We start from the raw sequence: 22,033 nt of genomic DNA, 5'->3' as shown, positions 1-22,033 counted from the left end.
ACTCAGAAGCTTGCGGTTAAGCCAAGGGGGTCTCTTGCTTTGCCTACTTCCCTTACCTTTGCACCCCACACTCTTAAGTGTCATGAGTGCAGATATTGTGATCACTGCAGTCAAGGCTATCACTAACCGAGATATTACCAAGTAGGTTTTCTTGGTTTGTGAGTAGCAAGTCTAGCAGTGCCTCATTCCTGCTCGGCACATCTAACATTTGTATGAGGAAGCAGTCCTCGATGCATTCCAACAACTTGATGGATGACATGTGAGTTGCTATATTGTTCTTCCAACAAATGTCTGGGTAGTTCAAGTCACCCATCTGTTGTCTCGAAGCTTACTTAAGTGACTCAAATACTGCTTCATCGGCCTTATCGTCTTGGTTTGGAGGTTGGTAGCAGATTCCTACTGTAAGATCCCCCTTGAAGATGACCCCTGTGATCTTGACCCAGAGGCATTCGAGAGGGCTTCCACAATCGCCATAGTTGTCTTCGATACATTCAAGGTTCTCCTTAACATAGAATGCAACTCTGAGGCACGGAAATGACTTTAAAACCATTGAGATTGTAAAGAAGGTATGTATTTACCTATTTATTTACGAAACTGGACACACAGGTGCCACGATGGAGAGACGGGACACAGCTTGATGCAAGCAAAATGTCAACTTTATTGGAATTTCTAACATATTTTATACCTATCCTAAACACCACATCACACGCTGATTGGTTTGTTATTCTTGCTAGATACCTACTGATTGGTTAATGTTTGTTTAGACAGTTGCTATCTTGATTAATGCACTCTCCTTAGTGTAGCAGTAGCAGCAATTCCTTCTTGACAACCTTAGTAACTCGTAATTCTTATCTACACAAAGGATTTAGCACATCCTGTCTTTAAGTACTGTTTCTGATTTTCGTCACCAGGGTCTGTGACCAACAAGCTCCAGCACGTTTCCTTTTATCAATTGATAAGTGCTGGGAGTTTTGATGAGGCCAGCCAAATCCTGTCCCACATCTCCCCCTTCCTTTTGTACCACCCAAGTAGCATGCGTTAGTTTTTCTAAACTTTTATTTACACAACTTAGAATACAACCTAAAATAAGCAAAGCTACGATAACAATAATAATAAAATGTAATCCTTCTAATAGGAACACTTTTAACCATCCAGTAATTCCAAAGTGTGACAGTCAATCTCCAAGTGGGTCATCGATTTCTTTTAACTTATGCAAGTTGTCCTTTAATTGGGTCAATTTCTTATGAATAGACTCCGAGTGGTCGGAGAGATTCATACAGCACATACCTTCAAAGTCCTCGCAGCCATGCCCTTGTGCTAAAAGTAAAAAATCAATAGCTGCGCTATTTTGAAGTACAGCATGTCTAACACTAACCACATCTTTTGTTAAGTCTCCTAAAATCTGGCTAGTCAAGTTAAGCTCCTTTTTTGTCCAGCACGCAAGCTGTTTGAGTGAGGTCATGGCCCTTGCTGCGGTAGCGCCTGGCACAAAGATAGAGGCAAGGACGGTGACAGTGCAGTCCCACAATATGGGGTCCCCTAATTCTTTGCAATCTAATTCATGTGTGGATCGCTTATTTCAGATGTGAGAGCTCGCATTAAATAATTTATGTAATGAGGAGTGGAAAAGTGTTAATTGACCTAAACAGCAAGGTCCTCCATGGGGGTCCCTGGGTATCCCCGCCCATGCTCGATCCCCACAAATTAAAAATAGTCCTGGGGGGAGACGTTTAGCAGGGAAGTCAGTACAATTTAACCTCAAGTATGTATAACTGCCAACAGCATTTTTTTAAATCTGGAAAAAGGGGAGGACGCGGGTTGACGGTGCCTTATTCTGTCATAGGGACATTCATTTGTTGCATAGATCGAGGCTTAAACGTGAACCACCCTCTGTTTCTTGTTACATTAGTAGTATTTAAGCACCCCAGCAAATCTAATTCCTCTGGATCATTTTTCATTGTATTATTAAGAGCTAGAATTATTTCTGCTTGCCAGACTCCATCAAAAAGTGCTGGTTTCATCCCTTCTGTGATTATTCCTTTACTTTGTAAAGTTTGATTAATCTGAGGGATGGTTCGCAGTGATAGAAGAGTCTCATTCTTTACAAAGCCTCGAAACTGATCTGGCCACCATGTGGGAACCCCAATTAAGCAAGTTCTAAACGGATCCCCAGGTGTAGTCATGCTCGAGCACATGGAATCTTGATTTGTTAAATTAGCTATTGTGACCCATACATTTTGTCAAGGGCTAATTTGGATCCCTGGATGTGCAAGTGTTCCTATACCTATATTAAATCCTAATATTATCAGACAGGAGAGGATCATTTCAAAAACAATTTTTCGCCCCTTTCCCATTTCCATGCAAATCATTTGTAGCATCTCTCTTTTGTTTGATCCTAGTCCTGTTTAAGGATGGCACGTATAGCGGGCACTAGATTAGTCTTACTACACTATGGTCACAGACTAACACTTCCTCAGCTCTTCTACAAACTAAATAGGCCCAATCTCCGCGGTCATGTAAATAGTGATCACTTCCCGAAGGTTCGTGCCCTGTAATAAGCAAAACTTTTGCTACTTCAACTTCCTTGTCTAAGCAACTATCACACCATTGTCTAGCGAGCATCACCCGGTGCCACCATTCTTTCCCGCAAGCATAACATGCACATAGAACCCAAGGTTCGCAGGTGTTGCACAAACAATCTCTGTAAGTGGCATTTCTTTGCACTGGTTCATATAGTCCTTTTTCCTCTCGTGAGGGTTAATTTTCTCCGCTCTGAGCAGCGTCAGCAGGTTGCTGTTTGAAAGACTGATCTGGAGGGTGAGCCGAGCCGTCTTCAGATGGTTGCAGTAAAGATTCACGGAAAGGTTGCATACTCTTTGCCGGGATCCATCGAGGGCCCTTTTCTGTGGAGAGACAAGCATAACCTCTGCCCCATGTGATAAGGAGATAGGGTCCCATTACCTTACCTGTTTCTGGGTCGCTGACTAATACCGGAGCCTTGATCTGTACTTCGAGTGAAGCATTCGTGTTAAAATGCCGAACTACTGGAGGGTTATTATCTAATAAAGAGCAATTTAAAAAGTTAAAAACATACAAAGTTTTCTGTAGATGTTCCTCAGGGGTGGCAGTCCCTACTTCCCCTTTTTGTTGTTGTAATAAACGTTTCAAAGATTGATGAGAGCGTTCAATCAGGGATTGACCTGTAGGGGAATGAGGAATGCCAGTAATGTGAGTCACACCCCAGGCGTCCAAAAAAGCCTTTGTAGCTGCAGAGGTATACGCAGGACCATTGTCCATTTTGATTTGAGAGGGTATACCTAAGGTGGCGAAAGCACGCATCAAGTGTCGTTGAACATCACGCGTCTTTTCCCCAGCATGACAAGAGGCAAACAAGGCGCCTGAAAAGGTGTCAATAGAGGAGTGAACATATTTAAGTTTTCCAAACTCTGCGTAATGCGTGACCTCCATTTGCCACAATTGTAAGCTTTGTAATCCCCTAGGGTTAACTCCTCCCACTGCTGACAGGAAAGTGTGCTTCTGGCAGTCAGGGCAAACAGCAATAATATTGGCTGCTTGTTGGGAGGTGAGACCAAACTGGCATTTGAGACCTCCTGCATTTTGGTGAAAGAGTGGCTCAATTTAGCTTGTGCTATACAATCTGGTAAAATTTGTACTGATAATGTCAGCAGATCCACTTGTCGGTTTCCTTCCACAATAAAGCCAGGGAGGGAAGTATGGGATCGGACATGCATAACAAAATAAGGATGCAGGCGTGTGTCCAAGAGAAAAATGAGTTCCTGCAATAAAACAAACAAGTCAGAATGCACAACATCACGTAGTACAGATGCCTCGGCTCATTCAACAATTCCTGCAACATAAGTTGAATCAGTGTGTTGAGGGTTAAGATTGCAGGGTGACAATCAAACCCTGGCAGATGTATTGTTAACCTCCTCTCCCCCCCCACTTCCCCCTTTTTGCCCCTCCCTCTCCCCGCTTCCCACTCAGGACAGGCGATCGGGAGGGAAAGAAGGACAGAGAGAAGAGAGTTGGAAAAGTTAAAGATGTTTTACTAATGCTACTAATAAGAATAGAGAAAATAATACAAAATATACAAAACCAATCTTGTAAGTCTCAGCAACTGCAGAGCCAGCACCCAAAGTCCTGGATTAGACTCTGTACCCAATCGGAGCTGGATTCAGTCTCTCACTAGGCCTCAGTTCGCAGGGACGACTAGCAAGGTCCTCTCCTAATGTCAGCCATGAGGAAGAAAAAGTGAAAAGGGCAAAGGGCCGAGATCCTCGTGATCTCCCACTTTTATATGAAGTATTCACGTGAATGGAATGTTGTCTACCTCAGCTACTTTAATCTTAGCAGCATGATCTGCTTGTTGGTTGTTTAGATGTTCCTCGGTGGCTCGACTTTTATGCACATGGGCATCTACATGACGAACTTTCACAGGCAATCTCTCTAGCCGAGCAGCAATGTCTTGCCACAGTGTGGCAGCCCAAATGGGTTTACCTCTGCGCTGCCAGTTGCTTTTCTTCCATTGCTGTAGCCGCCCCCACAAGGCATTTGCTACCATCCATGAGTCAGTATAGAGATAAAGTATTGGCCACTTTTCTCGTTCACCAATGTCCAAAGCCAGCTGGATGGCTTTCACTTCTGCAAACTGACTGGATTCACCTTGTCCTTCAGTGGCTTCTGTAACTTGTCGTGTGGGACTCCACACAGCACCTTTCCACCTTCGATGTTTTTCTACAAGACGACAGGATCCATCTGTGAACAGTGCATACTGCTTATCAGTCTCTGAAAGCGTATTATATGGTGGTGCTTCTTCAGCACGTTTTACTTCCTCCTCATCTGGAGACATCCCAAAGTCTTTGCTTTCCGGCCAGTCTGTAATCACTTCTAATATCCCTGGATGGTTGGGACTTCCAGTTCGAGCTCGTTGCGTGATCAGTGCAATCCATTTACTCCATGTAACTTCGGTTGCATGATGTGGAGAGGGAACCGTCCCTTTGAACATCCAGCTCAGCACCGGCAGTCGAGGTGCCAGGAGAAGCTGTGCTTCAGTGCCGATCACTTCTGAAGCAGCTCGAACTCCTTCATATGCTGCTAGTATCTCCTTTTCAGTTGGAGTATAGTTGGCCTCAGATCCTTTGTATCCTCGACTCCAAAAACCTAAGGGTCGACCTCGGGTTTCTCCTGGTGCTTTCTGCCAGAGGCTCCAGGTAAGTCCATTATCTCCGGCTGCGGTGTAGAGCACATTTTTAACATCTAGTCCAGTTCGGACTGGTCCAAGGGCCACCGCATGAGTTATCTCACGCTTAATTTGTTGAAAAGCTTGTCGTTGTTCGTGGTCCCACTCAAATTGGTTCTTTTTATGAGTCACTCGATAGAGAGGGTTCACAATGTGGCTGTAGTCAGGAATATGCATTCTCCAAAAACCTACAACGCCCAAGAAAGTCTGTGTCTCCTTTTTATTAGTAGGTGGAGACATTGCTGTAATTTTGTTGATCACATCCAGTGGGATCTGACGACGGCCATCTTGCCATTTTATTCCTAAAAACTGGATCTCTCGTGCAGGTCCCTTGACCTTACTTCGTTTTATGGCAAAACCAGCATCCAAAAGAATCTGAATTATTCTCTCACCTTTCTCGAAGACTTCTTTCGCTGTGTCGCCCCATACGATGATGCCATCAATATATTGCAAGTGTTCTGGAGCTTCACCTTGCTCCAGCGTGGTCTGGATCAGTCCATGGCAGATGGTAGGACTGTGTTTCCACCCCTGGGGCAAGCGATTCCATGTATACTGGATGCCCCTCCAGGTGAAAGCAAACTGCGGCCTGCACTCTGCTGCTACAGGAATAGAGAAAAATGCATTAGCAATGTCAATTGTAGCATACCACTTGGCTGCCTTTGACTCCAGTTCAAATTGCAGTTCTAGCATGTCAGGCACAGCAGCACTCAGTGCTGGTGTAACTTCATTCAGGCCACGATAGTCTACAGTTAGTCTCCACTCGTCACTAGACTTACGCACTGGCCAGATTGGGCTGTTAAAAGGTGAGCGAGTCTTACTGATCACACCCTGGCTTTCTAATTGACGGATCAGCTTCTGGATAGGAATCAAAGAGTCTCGATTGGTGCGATATTGCCGGCGATGCACCGTCGTGGTAGCAGTTGGCACCTGCTGATCGTCAACCATCAGCAGTCCTACAACAGAAGGGTCTTCTGAAAGACCAAGCAAATCAGACAGCTGTTCAATTTTCTCAGTGTCCACAGCTGCTATACCAAATGCCCACCTATACCCTTTTGGGTCCTTAAAATACCCTCTCCTGAGGTAGTCTATGCCAAGGATGCATGGAGCATCTGGACCGGTCACAATGGGATGCTTTTGCCAGTTTTTTCCAGTTAGGCTCATTTCAACCTCTACAACAGTCAGCTCCTGGGATCCCCCAGTCACTCCAACAATATTGATGGATTGAGTTCCTTTATAATTAGAAGGAATTATTGTGCACTGTGCACCAGTGTCCACGAAAGCTTTGTACTCCTGGGGGTGTACCAGGCCATAGTATTTGTACAGTCCAATAAACTCTGTTATCCCTTTCCTCTACCTGGTTGGAGGCAGGGCACCTCTAATTTCTGTTTTGCACAGTCTCTGGGTGTGAATTAGAGGTTGCTTCAACAGCATCAGAATCTCTTCTGCTCCTTTTGTAAACTGGAGCAGCCACCTTCCTAGGAGTTTTTCCTTTTATCTCACGTACTCGTTCTTGAAGTTCTGGGGTAGGTCTTCCATGCCACCTGTTCATGTTTTCTCCCTCCTCATGTAGGAAGAACCACAGGGAACCTCTTTTTGTGGGCTGCCTCTGCCCTCTCTCTCGAGATTGGAAACGCCTTCTCCTAACAGCTGAAACATAGGTTTGTGCAGGTCGTGAATGCTATGTGTCTTCTCTGAGTTCTTTGATTTCCTGCAACAGGTTTTCAAACCGGTCATCAGATTTTTCACACAGTTTCTCCACAGCAGAGACACAAGCTCGTAGACAACCAGCAAGGCTGTCCTCCAAGTTCCGGAGCTGCTCAATCACTTCATTAATTTCTTGTACACCTCTAGTTGACCAGACCATTCCTGCCAATGACTTAGCATATGCAGGTGGTGCACTTTGTACAAATCTGCGCCACATAGATCGTGTACAATTGATTCTATCTGGGTCTGTCCCCTCTTGGTTGTCTGATCCAAAATAGATGATCTCTCGCACAGCTAGTTCTCTCAGGAGAGCCTTATATGCAGTTCATTGATAGACTGAAACAGGCTTTAGACCGACAGATAGATAATGCAGATGCGCGAGAAATTTTATTATTGAAACCAGGTGTTGAAAATGCTAATATGGCCTGTAAAAAACTTTGATATCTCTCTCTAACCCAAACCCCACATTGGTTGAAATGGTAGAAGCTTGCAACAGAATTGGTACTGTGGATCATAAATTTGAAGCCATGGCTGCTGCTTTTGCAACCATGCACGGCTCGGAAGGGGCAGGTACCTATTTTGATTGTGGCAAACCTGGTCATTTAAAAAGGAATTGCTTAACCACCAATGCTAGTACCAGACCTCAGGCTCCTGGGATTTGCCCTAGATGCCGAAAAGGGCGTCATTATGCTAATCGATGTCAGTCCAGATATGATTTTCAAGGCCAGCCAATACAGGGAAACCGATCACGGAGCGCGGGGCAGCGGCGCGCGCAGACACAAGTGCCGCAGCCAACGGCGCTGGTACAGGCGCCGTCTCAGACCTTCCAGCCCCCGCGGAGGGAGGCAACGGTGCCTCAAGTCTTTGCCCAGCAACAGCAGGCAGTGCCGGACTGGACCTGGCAACCTCTCACACAGGAACGTTACTCGATCCCTCAGTCCATTTATTGTCAACAAACATTACGGGACCCTTACCCCCTAAAACACAAGCGCTATTGTTAGGAAGATCATCTACAACATTGTCAGGACTTTTTGTACTACCGGGGGTCATTGACTCTGATAGTACTGATGAAATTAAGATTATGGCATGGACCCCATTTCCCCCCTGCACAGTATCGAAAGGTAACCGTATAGCGCAATTGATATTGATCCCCACAGGGATGGACTCCCCAATTTCTAGTCAACCTCAACACAGACAGGGAGAGTTTGGATCTACAGGGAGCCCACAAATTTTTTGGGTACAGGCTATTTCTCAGAAGTGACCTGTATATCAATGCATTCTTACTCGTGGGGACCAACAAGTTGTGTTAAGTGGAATTACTGACACGGGAACTGATGTTACTGTGATATCGCAAGCTAAATGGCTCCCACAATGGCCTTTAGCTAATGCTTCCCATACCTTAGCGGGAATTGGAGGGACTGGTAGTAGTCACCAGAGCTTGGAGAAAATCCAAATTCAAGGTCCGGAGGGACATATAGCCTCTGTTAAACCTTTTGTGTTGCCAGTTCCTATGATTCTATGGGGGCGTGATGTGTTGTCTCAGTGGGGAATGTCCATTTCGACCCATTTTTAGGTGGGGCCATTGAGGTGCACGACACCCTAAAATTGACGTGGAAAATTGATGCTCCTATTTGGGTAGATCAATGGCCCCTACCACTGGAAAAGCTTCGCGCCCTCCAAGAATTAGTTGCGGAACAGTTAACGAAAGGGCATATCGTACCTTCTACCAGCCCTTGGAACTCACCTGTTTTTGTTATAAAGAAACAAACTGGCAAGTGGCGCTTGCTCCATGACCTTAGGAAAATTAATGACGCTATGGAAGACATGGGAGCCCTCCCACCTGGACTCCCATCCCCTACTATGATTCCTCGAAACTGGCATTTAACTGTTATTGACCTTAAAGACTGTTTTTTTAATATCCTGCTGCACCCAGATGATGCCCCTAAATTCGCTTTTTCGGTTCCAAGCGTCAACATGCAAGCTCCGTTACAAAGATACCAATGAGTTGTGCTGCCACAAGGAATGAAGAATAGGTCCACGGTATGTCAGTGGTATGTAGGTAAAGTACTTAGTCCGGTTAGGACCGCAATGCCTGGTGTCTTATTGTATCATTATATGGATGATATCCTAGGGGCCACACAACATCACGAGGTCATGGAGAAAGCTGTGGCCCTTGTCACGGCTGCTGTTAATTCGGCAGGCCTCTGTATTGCGCCAGAAAAAATTCAGAAAATGCCACCATGGAAGTACCTAGGCTGGTGCATAAGGGCTCAAACCATAGTTCCCCAACCATTGCAGATACAGACAGATATAAGAAATTTGCCTGATGTACAGAAATTGTTGGGAACAATGAATTTGGTCCGACCGCTGTTAGGGATTACTAATATGGACTTAAAGCCTCTATTTGAACTGCCAAAAGGAAGCACCGACTTGTGTGCCCCTCGCAGCCTCGGACCAGAAGCTATTGATTCCTTGCAGAAAGTTGCTACAGCAATTACTCATAGGCAAGCACATCGTTGGGCACCCGAGTTGTCTTTTTATCTTATCATTCTGAATCCTGCTAGACAACTGTGTACCCGACAACCCTTCGCGCTGATATTCCAATGGGACTCACAGAAATCAGATCCCTTATTAATCATTGAATGGGTTTTTCTACCGAATCAATCTACAAAAACTAGCCTCACACAACATGAGATGTTTGCTTCTGTAATAATTAGACAACGTTTGTTAACCTTATCGGGAACAGATTTTGCTTGTATCTGCTTGCCTGTAAACACTTAGTAATTACAATGGCTTTATCAACAGTCAGATGCCTTTTCCATTGCGTTGGCTGATTACACGGGTCGACTCATGTCTCACCCACCTTCACATAAACTGTTTAATGTTGACTTCCACCTCATCTCTATACCGAAAAGAAGCTACCAGCCGTTACAAGCCCTTACTGTGTTTACAGAGGGGTCTGGGAAGTCACACAAATCAGTTATCCTGTGGTGGGACGATCAGCAAGGGCGATGGGACTCAGACGTACAATCCGTTCCTGGCTCTCCCCAGATAGCAGAGTTGACCACAGTTGTTCGAGCCTTTCGGAGGTGGTCTGCACCACTTAATATTATCACTGTGTCCTGGTTTTGTTAAAAACAAGTTTCTCTTTTAGTGAATTTTTGCCTGTCAGCTAAAGCCTTCATATTAGCTGCATTTTCCTGGAGAACCCAACACATGTTTTGGTTAAACCTAGCAATGGAATGCAAACTTATTGATAAGCACGGATGGACATCTCGCGAGAGGGGCAACAAGAAACTGATGACCGAGAGACTGATCAATGGTGTATAACATTCCATTCACGTGAATACTTCATATACAAGTGGGAAATCACGAGGATCTCGGCCCTTTGCCCTTTTCACTTTTTCTTCCTCATGGCTGACATTAGGAGAGGACCTTGCTAGTCATCCCTGCGAACTGAGGCCTAGTGAGAGACTGAATCCAGCTCCGGTTGGCTACAGAGTCTAATCCAGGACTTTGGGTGCTGGCTCTGCAGTTGCTGAGACTTACAAGATTGGTTTTGTATATTTTGTATTATTTTCTCTATTCTTATTAGTAGCATTAGTAAAACATCTTTAACTTTTCCAACTCTCTTCTCTCTGTCCTTCTTTCCCTCCCGATCGCCTGTCCTGAGTGGGAAGGGGGGAGAGGGAGGGGCAAAAGGGGGAAGTGGGGGGGGAGAGAAGGTTAACAATACATCTGCCAGGGTTTGATTGTCACCCCGCAATCTTAACCCTCGACAGATAATTGGCGCCCAACGTGGGGCAAAAGAAAGGGGTAAATTTGGAGATTTTTGGCTTTTCTACTGCTCTGACGTACCTTTCAATTTTCTTGGCACGGTGCCAACTCATAGAGTCGTGATACTTGCGCGTCTGTTTGATTCGGATATTATTTAGTCGTGATGACGATCCTGTGTGGCTTGGCACTGGGTTATTTCATTATACTGCAGCCGCTAATGTATTTTTACTCGTTTTTGCTTTACCTTGAAAAACCTCCAGGAGAGATTAAAGAGCAGAATGGCTCTATATTTGCTAACTGGTCAAGTGAATCTTTAGAAAGGCTGACTAACAATACTTTTGTGTTTTCGCTAGGACAGTTTGCAAATGTTTTAGAGAACTTTGAATATCCTTGGAGCTTTGATAGAACTGTGATGGTGTTATCTGGTTTGCTGAATGTGTGTCAGTTTGTGTTACTGTTAAGAGAAATGAGGTTCAATAGGAGGTTTGCGTCTCTTTTTAGTCCCAAGATTTGCAGTGCGTCTTCGGAAGCTTTAGCAAAAAGCACTCCGAGCCGCTCGAGAAAAGGCAAAACAGCCAAAGCTGCTGCTGCAGCCACTGCCCCCCCAACCGCGGCTTCACAGGCTGAAGCTACAGCTCCTACGCTGAGCTCCTCTGCCAAGGTCGCTGCAGATAACGTTACTTCTCCAGCCTCAAAGGCTAACAAGGCAGCCCCCCCCGTCTTCATACACTGCTCACTGTTGCTGCTGTAACCACAGCAATCACTGTGACAGTCATTCAGACTCTGAAAATGAATCAAATTATGGTGAACCCATATCAGCATCAGTTGCCGGTTGTAAGAAAGTCACTAGAAAGACTACCCGTGCAGCAGGTGATGGCACAGGGCCAACATCAACCCAAGACGCATCATCAGGACAGGGAGGAGATGAAGTGACCACCACTCGGTCCTTTTCTCCAGGTGAGTTGAGAGATCTGCGAAAAGACTGAGTGCTGCTGTGCCTGACATGCTAGAACTGCAATTTGAACTGGAGTCAAAGGCAGTCAAGTAGTATGCTACAACTGACATTGCTAATGCATTTTTCTCTATTCCTGTAGCAGCAGAGTGCAGGCCGCAATTTGCTTTCACCTGGAGGGGCATCCAGTACACGTGGAATCGCTTGCCCCAGGGGTGGAAACACAGTCCTACCATCTGCCATGGACTGATCCAGACCACGCTGGAGCAAGGTGAAGCTCCAGAACACTTGCAATATATTGACGACATCATCGTATGGGGTGACACAGCGAAAGAAGTCTTCAAGAAAGATGAGAAAATAATTCAGATTCTTTTGGATGCTAGTTTTGCCATAAAACGAAGTAAGGTCAAGGGACCTGCACGAGAGATCCAGTTTTTAGGAATAAAATGGCAAGATGGCCGTCGTCAGATCCCAATGGATGTGATCAACAAAATTACAGCAATGTCTCCACCTACTAATAAAAAGGAGACACAGACTTTCTTGGGCGTTGTAGGTTTTTGGAGAATGCACATTCCTGACTACAGCCACATTGTGAGCCCTCTCTAGCGAGTGACTCATAAAAAGAACCAGTTTGACTGGGGCCCTGAACATCGACAAGCCTTTGAACAAATTAAGCGTGAGATAACTCATGCGGTGGCCCTTGGACCAGTTCGGACCGGACTAGATGTTAAAAATGTGCTCTACACTGCAGCCGGAGATAATGGACTTACCTGGAGCCTCTGGCAGAAAGCACCAGGAGAAACCGGAGGTTGACCCTTAGGTTTTTGGAGTCGAAGATACAAAGGATCTGAGGCCAACTATACTCCAACTGAAAAGGAGATACTAGCAGCATATGAAGGAGTTCGAGCTGCTTCAGAAGTGATCGGCACTGAAGCACAGTTCCTCCTGGCACCTCGACTGCCGGTGCTGAGCTGGATGTTCAAAGGGACAGTTCCCTCTCCACATCATGCAACCGAAGTTACATGGAGTAAATGGATTGCACTGATCACGTGACGAGCTGGAATTGGAAGTCCCAATCGTCCAGGGATCTTAGAAGTGATTACAGACTGGCCAGAAAGCAAAGACTTTGGGATGTCTCCAGATGAGGAGGAAGTAAAACGTGCTGAAGAAGCACCACCATATAATACGCTTTCAGAGACTGATAAGCAGTATGCACTGTTCACAGATGGATCCTGTCGTCTTGTAGGAAAACATCGAAGGTGGAAAGGTGCTGTGTGGAGTCCCACACGACAAGTTACAGAAGCCACTGAAGGACAAGGTGAATCCAGTCAGTTTGCAGAAGTGAAAGCCATCCAGCTGGCTTTGGACATTGCTGAACGAGAAAAGTGGCCAATACTTTATCTCTATACTGACTCATGGATGGTAGCAAATGCCTTGTGGGGGTGGCTACAGCAGTGGAAGAAAAGCAACTGGCAGCGCAGAGGTAAACCCATTTGGGCTGCCACACTGTGGCAAGACATTGCTGCTCGGCTAGAGAGCCTGCCTGTGAAAGTTTGTCATGTAGATGCTCATGTGCCTAAAAGTCGAGCCACCAAGGAACATCTAAACAACCAACAAGCAGATCAAGCTGCTAAGATTAAAGTAGCTGAGGTGGACTTGGACTGGCAACATAAAGGTGAACTTTTCCTAGCTCGGTGGGCCCATGATGCTTCAGGGCATCAAGGTAGAGATGCAACATATAAATGGGCTCACGATCGAGGGGTGGATTCAACTACGGACACTATTTCACAGGATATTCATGAATGTGAAACTTGCGCCGAAATCAAACAAGCGAAACGGTTAAAGTCTGTATGGTATGGGGGGCGATGGTTAAAGTATAAGTATGGAGAAGCTTGGCAGATTGATTATATTACACTTCCACAAACACGTCAAGGTAAGCGTTATGTATTTACAATGGTGGAAGCAACCACTGGATGCTTGGAAACATATGCCGTATCTCATGGTACAGCCCGAAATACCATCTTGGGCCTCGAAAAGCAAGTCCTTTGGCGACACGGTACGCCAGAAAGAATTAAATCAGACAATGGTACTCATTTCAAAAACAGTCTTATAGATAATTGGGCCAAAGAACATGGTATTGGGTGGGTATATCATATTCCACATCATGCACCAGCCTCTGGGAAAATTGAAAGGTACAATGGTTTGTTAAAAAACTACACTAAAGGCACTTGGTGGTGGAACCTTTAAAAACTGGGATTCACATTTAGCAAAAGCCACTTGGTTGGCCAACACCAGGGGATCAACCAATCGAGCCGGGCCTGCCCAATCAGAAATTCTACGGACTGTAGAAGGAGATAAAGTCCCTGTAGTACACATGAAAAATATGTTAGGAAAGGCAGTCTGGGTTACTCCTGCCACAGGCAAAGGCAAGCCCATTCGTGGGATTGTTTTTGCTCAGGGACCTGGCAGCACCTGGTTGGTGATGCTTAAGGATGGAGAAGTTCGGTGTGTACCTCAAGGGGATTTGATTGTAGGTGAAAATATGCAATACTGAACTGCATTATGTGAATTGCCATACTAACGGTGTTTAATAAGTGTTTTTCAGATCAAGACAGTGATGATGAAACCAGAGCTAGCTTCTTTGAGTGGCGCCTGACAACTTCTTTGAAGTTGATGTCTTTAACCCACAAACATTGGTCAAGAGATGCACTTGTACCATTTTTTCCTGCTCTGGGAGACTGTTGTGACAAAATGAACTTAATGAACCTTTTCAAAGGATGGTCCACTGATTAAGATTAATTACTCCTGTGTATATATGTACATATGTATATATATATATAGTAATAGTGATTAATTAGATTGTATAAATAGATTGTATTGATAAGGTTTCAGTATTCAGTGAATGTCATATTATAAGGGGTGGAATGTCCTGGTTTTGTTAAAAAACAAGTTTCTCTTTTAGTGAATTTTGCCTGTCAGCTAATGCCTTCATATTAGCTGCATTTTCCTGGAGAACTAGATACATGTTTTGGTAAATCTAGCAATGGAACGCAAACTTATTCATAAGTATGGATGGACATCTCACGAGAGGGGCAACGAGACTGGTGACCGAGAGACTGACCAATGGTGTATAACATTCCATTCACATGAATACTTCATATAAAAGTGGGAGATCACGAGGATCTTGTCCCTTTTTTTCCCTTTTTCCTTCCCTTCTACTTATGGTCGACATTAGGAGAGGACCTTGCTAGTCGTCCCTGCGAACTGAGGCCTAGTGACAGACTGAATCCAGCTCCGGTTGGCTGCAGAGTCTAATCCAGGACTTTGGGTGCTGGCTCTGCAGTTGCTGAGACTTTCAAGGTTGATTTTGTATATTTTGTATTATTTTCTCTATTCTTATTAGTAGCATTAGTAAAACATCTTTAATTTTTCCAACTCTCTTCTCTCTGTCCTTCTTTCCCTCCCGATCACCTGTCCTGAGTGGGAAGGGGGGAGAGGGAGGGGCAAAAGGGGGAAGTGGGTGGCGAGGAGGTTAACAATACATCTGCCAGGGTTTGATTGTCACCCCGCAATCTTAACCCTCGACACGGGGTTCCTGGGTTATCGTAGTGAAGTCTTTCTGCGGCTTTTGTAAATCAGGAACCTTAAAAAAAGCTTTTTTTTCGCTTCTTCACGAGTAGCCTCAAGAGCTTCCCAGGGAATGCGCCTGGCTTGGGCTACTGGATCAGAGTGATGACCCGTTCCTGTGAGATGTTCTATAGTCAGCGCAGCTATAGCCACATTATTGTGGTGTGCATAACCTCCAAGAACCATTTGAAGCCCCCCCCTCCAGTGTGTTTTCCATAAGGTATACGGTGTTGGGGTCAACAAGAGTTGTGCTAATGATTTTAAATCATGCAGAGTCATAACGTAAGTATCAAAAACAGAGGATAATAAACTTGCAAAATACGGGGAAGAAAGTCCATGCTCAGTAACAGTACGGCGCAATTCCTGAACCACCGGAAAAGATATAGCCTCCCACTGTGGTTGCTGCCCTCCTCGGCCCTGATATATGATGGGGGCCACAATAGTCTTAGCAATGTCCAAATCCCCCTCCTTCAAGGTTTGTCACCTTATATTTGCCCAAACATCATGCGGGTCAGGAGGGTACAAGTCTGGCTCTTTTTCAGGATCCACCGGTCTCAGGTCAAAGGGGTCCTCCTCAGGGGGGTACCCTGCAGCACTCACTTCCAGAGGCAGCGCAGTGGGTCCCACGGAAGAACCTCCTTCCCCCTCGTTTTTGTCTTTTGGTCCCTTTTCCTGGGCTTTCAAAGTTTAAAAAGTACTTCTCCACCACAGCAGCATGCGCTGTGCTTTGGTGTTCCCTGTTGTTGCCACATCCCACAGTTTCACCCCCACGTCATCCCAAAGTTCCCGCATAAAAATAGTAGATGCAGTTACACGGGGTATTTTAGCTTGCATCCATTTAAGCATCGCTTTAAGATCGTGCCCAGAAACATTCTTTCCATGCTTTTGAAGGAGAGCTTTCGTAAGCTCATATACGTCTCTCTCTGGGGAAGACGCTTGATTTCCCATGTTTCCCACAGCTCACCTCTCTACTCCGGAGGGATTTCAGGCCGGCTGGCTCCTGCTTCCTTTCAGCAGCTCATTCAACATTCTGTGGGACTCACATCACGCCACGCAGATAGGTGGTTCTTCAGCCCTGGAATCACGTCACGCGATCACGTCAGGGTCACCAATTTGCCGCGATGCAGAGACGGGACACAGCTCGATGCAAGCAAAATGTCAACTTTATTGGAATTTCTAACATATTTTATACCTATCCTAAACACCACATCACACGCTGATTGGTTTGTTATTCTTGCTAGATACCTACTGATTGGCTGTTTGTTTAGGCAGTTGCTATCTTGATTAATGCACTCTCCTTAGTGTAGCAGCAGCAGCAATTCCTTCTTGACAACCTTAGTAACTCGTAATTCTTATCTACACAAAGGATTTAGCACATCCTGTCTTTAAGTACTGTTTCTGATTTTCGTCACCAGGGTCTGTGACCAACAAGCTCCAGCACGTTTCCTTTTATCAATTGATAAGTGCTGGGAGTTTTGCTGAGGCCAGCCAAATCCTGTCCCACACACAGGGAATCATTTCACCTAATACATGTGTAAATTTCCAGTAGCTGTGAGCTTGGTTAAATGCAGTAAAGGGTTAGATATTCATTAAAGTTTTAGGAACGCCTATACATGTTCATAACCTGTCCCCGAGAAGGCAGTTCTTATTACAGTGAGTTACAGAAGACCATTTCCATAGTCTCCACCTCCATCTCCTCCTGGTTGCAGTTGCGCAGTGATCGTGAACCCAGGTCCTCTTTCTCTGTACACGGTCACCTTTGGTCCAGTGTGATGAGTTGTTGGGACTCAGACTGCTGAGTTGGTTAATACTGGCATATCTCCTGTCCTGTGCCCAAGTTTCTGTCATCTAGTTCACCCAAGGATGCACCCAAGGATTATTATCTTTGCAAGGCATCAGTGAAGTCCTGTTTCTCGTACAATAAGTTACACAAAGCTAAGCAAGGCTATGTGGGTTAAAGGGTTAGATCTCTAAGTGTCTTTAGTGATGTGGGGTAGGGTTAGTTCTTTAAGTGTTAATTAGTTAATTGTCAATTCCCTGTATCATTCCCCCCTTTTCTAAGAGGTTAGTAAATTCTTTTACTAATATGATGATTCTTTATCTAATGTCTTCACAAAATACCTATTAGATTCTAGCTCCTGTCTTAGTTGATGTTTCTTCCAGTTGCTATAAGTATTTCCGGTATTCTGGCAACACCACAAGAAACACCTCGTCATTATACAGACCAGTATCCCTAAAGCTAATATTCCCACTAAAGCTACAAATAAGGATCGCAACCAGGTTAAGTTGGGAAGCCAGGAAGTGAGGCCTTCCCATAAATTAGAGAATCCCCATGATGTATTGTCTCTAGTAACTAGATGGAGGATCTGAGATTGTTCCCATATCTTTTGAATATCTGTTTCTACCCATTTCTCTTGATTAATATATGAACAACAACTTTGGTTTATCACCACACACACTCCTCCTTTTGCAGTCAGGAGGTCTAGGACCATGCGATTTTGTAGGACTATCTTGCTTAGTGATGGTATCTCTTCCTGCAGCCCCTGAAAAGCATCCATAGTGGCATTTTTTATTTTCTCGATTGTGGCTGATATATTTACTATGGCTTTTTCTGGCTCACTAACTCCTAGCTGAGGAATAAACCATCTAGCAAAACTATGAAATCCAGAAGGTCTCTTTACAAGAGGGTTATTCGGCACTGAATGCATTTTTCTCTATAATGTCCTAACAATACCCGTGAGTGGGTATGAATGGTTAAACACCATTTCTTGAGGTACTATGTATCTGCCTGTACAACGACCTTGCCAATTCTCAGGTAGGCTTTTCCTGGCTTGTCTGTCTCTGCAAAGCCACCACCACCCAGGAGCTAGATTACAATTTGTTGCTATGTTGGAAGGGAAGTTTAAGTTTTCAATGTTTTGTATGCTGCAATTAAACCCCAGTTCTTTCAGCTTGGTTATATCAAAGATTCCAACACCCTGTGACTGACTACATTCACTGCCATTTTGAAACTTTTATCTATGGAGTTCATACATCTAGAATAAATCGTAATTTCAGTTTGATTCCAAGGTACCAATTTGAAATGTCTTCCTATTGTTTTACTCAGGTCCTACCCATAAAGACAGGTTTGCTTCTGGTTTGCATCCAACTTTCCCCCTCCACCCCCTTCTCTACTCCAGTCTGGATGGGGTACTCCCAATAGTGGAAATTCCATTCCTCTTGGGAGGACCGTGCATATCCAACAGTCTGAAAGGTTCAAATTGTTCCCAATCATTTGAGTGAGCTTTACATGCCAATTTTTTGCATGCCAACCATGTCCTAAAGCTATGATTGTGAAAAACACAATTTTCCAGGCTGCACCTGGCTTACCCTCCATGGTGTTTTCCAGGTTTTCTTCACTCTAGAATGATGGATCCAGGTGTTCTGTTCTTTAATCTTAATAGCAGCGAAGTATGTCAGGAGGACTTGAAATGGACCTTCCCATTGTGGTTCCAGTCTTTTCTGCAAGAGACTTCACATACACATAATCTTCCAATTGGATGTTATGTACTGGCCCATCCAAACCCCTACTCCAAGTTCCAAACACGTTTCCCAATTTTGTTGCTTACCCAATACTACTATATAAGAAGTCATAATTTCATCCCCTTCTTGTGCAGACATCCCCTTCTGTACACTATAGGGTCTCCCATACAGGATTTCAAAAGGATTTAACCCTTCCTTTGCCCTTGGTCTTGTTCATATGCAAGAGGGCCAAAGGCAAAGATTGAGACCAAGCCAAATTTGCCTCCTGCCCCAATTTTGCAATTTGTTCTTTAATTAGATGATTCATTTCTTTTTTTTTTTTCCTACCTTGCCACTGGATTAAGAACAATAAGGGGTATGTAGTTGCCAGTCTATTCCCAAGTGCTGACTGATTTGCTGTACAATTTTTGATTTAAAATGTGGTCCTTTATCAGAGGATATATCAGCTGGAACTCCAAACCTTGGTATTATTTCTTGTACTAATGTTTTAGTCACCTCCCGAGCTTTTGTTGTTCTGGTAGGGAGTGATTCTGCCCAACCTGAAAACGTATCAGTTAGTACCAACAAATATCAGCACCCCACTTTTCTTTGCCATTATTGCCCAGGTCCATTTCCTTTCCCAATATGACCCATTTCTGGCTTAGGTATATTCCTGGGATTAGTCTGGAGGCAAAGATCGCATTGCTGTGTCACCTGTCTTAGAGTAGTATACAAATTTCTAGCCACTCTTTTTGATCAAATGTTTATATAATGCTTCTGCTACTAAAGGCCAAACTAAATAGGAGGTAACAACAGGTTTTCCCTTGTGGGGTGTGAGCCCACCCTTCCTCACTATATGATTCGTCTAAATCTATAATGTTTCCGGTCTTCCTTAGTGCAGCGATTAGGAATGACGCATACCAGGACGCAGACAGAAATTCACGCAGAGGCAGAGATCTTGTTCAGGAAGGAGCACAGAGCCTGGCCAAGCCGAGAGCTGACCTAGGCCTAGGCTTAGGCTGCCTTCTTTATTCACCATTGACAATTTATAGGATTTACAGGTACAGGCCTGGACTAAGATGTTTACAAAAAGGTGTTTTTCTACTAATTGTTGTTAAGAACACACTGAACTCATGTGATATTTGTCTCACTTGTTTTTCCACTCATTCACAGACCAGGTCCAAGGACATTCACACATCCCATGCACTTGGGGGCGGTTATCCGGCCCGAGATACCATTCTCACGAGTCTGGACTATAACTTTTTACAATTACAAGAAACGTACTTCAAAGTAATCTCTCCAAGGTCCTTATATATTACTATGTTAGTATTATGTCTTTGACTATCCAGATGGTCATGTTAGTATTGATCTTCCTTTATCATCCAGATGGCTGGAACCGCACATCTTGCTTTCCCACATTTTACTTTCCAACACCTTAGTATATTCTGGCTTACCTTCTAAAATAACCTGCTCGTCAGGGACTAGGGCATTTTCTACTTTTACCTCTTGCTTAGGCACCAGTTTTGCCTCTCTGTCCACCAGCTCATTTCTTTTTTCCAATTCCGAGTTCACTTTCTGGTGTGCCTTGATATGCATGATTGCCACCTTCTTAGGAAGCTGAGCTGCCAATATTTCTTCTGCATGTTTGATATGTTTGCCTTGAGAGTTCAAGAGTCCTTTTCCTTTCCAAATTTTTCCATGCGACTCTGAAAGCATACTTAGAGTCTGTATAAAAGTTCACAGTTTTACCTTCAGCTAGCTCCAGAGCACAAGGGTGATTATTTCTGCCTTTTGTGCTGAAATACTGTTAGGCAGAGGTCCAGATTCCATCACTTCATGGCTAGTAGTTATAGCATAACCAGCATGCCTTTCACCATTCAGGATATTGCTGCTTTCGTCCATAAAGCAGTTAGTGTTCTCCATAGAACTGTCCTTTAGATCTGGTCGGCTGGAGTATGTTGCTTCGATGGTTTCCAGGCAATTATGATGAACTGCTTTTCCAATGTTACCACTGAGGAAAGAAGCTGGATTGACAATGTTAGTGACGATGATTTAGCCTGATATTTGAGAAATCTTTGTGGGGAAAGCCAATGTCCCCCTTTTTCTTCTAGAACTGTAGACATCGTTGAGGCACAGAATGACCTTACAACCCTTGACGTTATAAGGAAGGTACGTTTTTATTTACGACACCGGACACATGGGGAATCATTTCACCTAATACATGTGTAAATTTCCAGTAGCTGTGAGCTTGGTTAAATGCAGTAAAGGGTTAGATATTCATGAAAGTTTTAGGAACGCCTATACATATTCATAACCTGTCCCCGAGAAGGTGGTTCTTATTACAATGAGTTCCAGGAGACCATTTCCATAGTTTCCACCTCTGGCTCCTCCTGGTTGCAGCTGCGCAGTGATCGTGAACCCGGGTCCTCTTCTCTGTACACAGTCACATTTGGTCCAGTGTGATGAGTTGGTTAGGTCTCAGACTGCTGAGTTGGTTAAAACTGGCGTATCTCCTGTCTTGTGCCCAAATTTGTGTTAACTAGTTCACCCAAGGATTATTATCTTTGCAAGGCATCAGTGAAGTCCTGTTTCTCGTACAAGAAGTTACACGGAACTAAGCAAGGCTAGGCAATAGTGATGTGGGTTAAAGGGTTAGGTTTAGTGATGTGGGGTAGGGTTAGTTCTTTAAGTGTGAGTGATAATTGTTAGTTCTTTAAGTGTTCATTAGTTAATTGTCAATTCCCTGTATCACCGTGTGGGATACTAGCACAGTCATTTTCTGACCCATGGTAAATTTCCAGGCCTCCTGTATGTTCAGTACCACTGTTGCAACTGCCCGCAGGCATCCAGGCCACCCCTTTGTAGTTGCATCTAATTGCTTGATAAAACAGGCTGCTGCTCATTGGTACGGGCCAAGATCCTGTGCCAGTATACCCAAGGCTATTCCCTGCTTCTCCTGAGAGAATAGAAAATATGGTTTACTCACATCTGGGAGTCCTAAAGCAGAGGCTGTCATCAAAGCCTTACCAAGTTCTTCAAAGGCTCATGTAGTTCCTTTATTCCATTGCAGGTGTTTCTGATCTGTGGCTGCTAGTACATAAAATGGCTTGACAAACAATACATAATTATAAATCCACAGCCGGCACCACCCTGTCATGCCCAAAAAGGGTCCATAATTCTTTTGCAGTTTGCGGCTTTGGAGTTTGGCATAT

The 22,033-nt window shown here is 44.4% G+C and overlaps 1 protein-coding gene across 1 annotated transcript in view; it reads right to left on the bottom strand.

Moving 5' to 3' along the window:
* Positions 1–328: 328 nt before the first annotated feature.
* Positions 329–22,033, bottom strand: part of LOC139826324 (syncytin-A-like) — a 40,293-nt gene continuing 18,588 nt past the window's right edge. The window contains 5 exon segments of the mRNA XM_071801621.1: positions 329–521; positions 2,626–2,903; positions 17,573–18,204; positions 18,470–18,566; positions 19,170–19,176. Of these exon segments, the coding sequence (XP_071657722.1) occupies positions 329–521; positions 2,626–2,903; positions 17,573–18,204; positions 18,470–18,566; positions 19,170–19,176 (1,207 nt within the window).

Source organism: Patagioenas fasciata, chromosome W (genome assembly GCF_037038585.1).
Source record: "Patagioenas fasciata isolate bPatFas1 chromosome W, bPatFas1.hap1, whole genome shotgun sequence".
Taxonomy (NCBI): domain Eukaryota; kingdom Metazoa; phylum Chordata; class Aves; order Columbiformes; family Columbidae; genus Patagioenas; species Patagioenas fasciata.
This window is presented reverse-complemented; position numbering and strand designations above follow the sequence as displayed.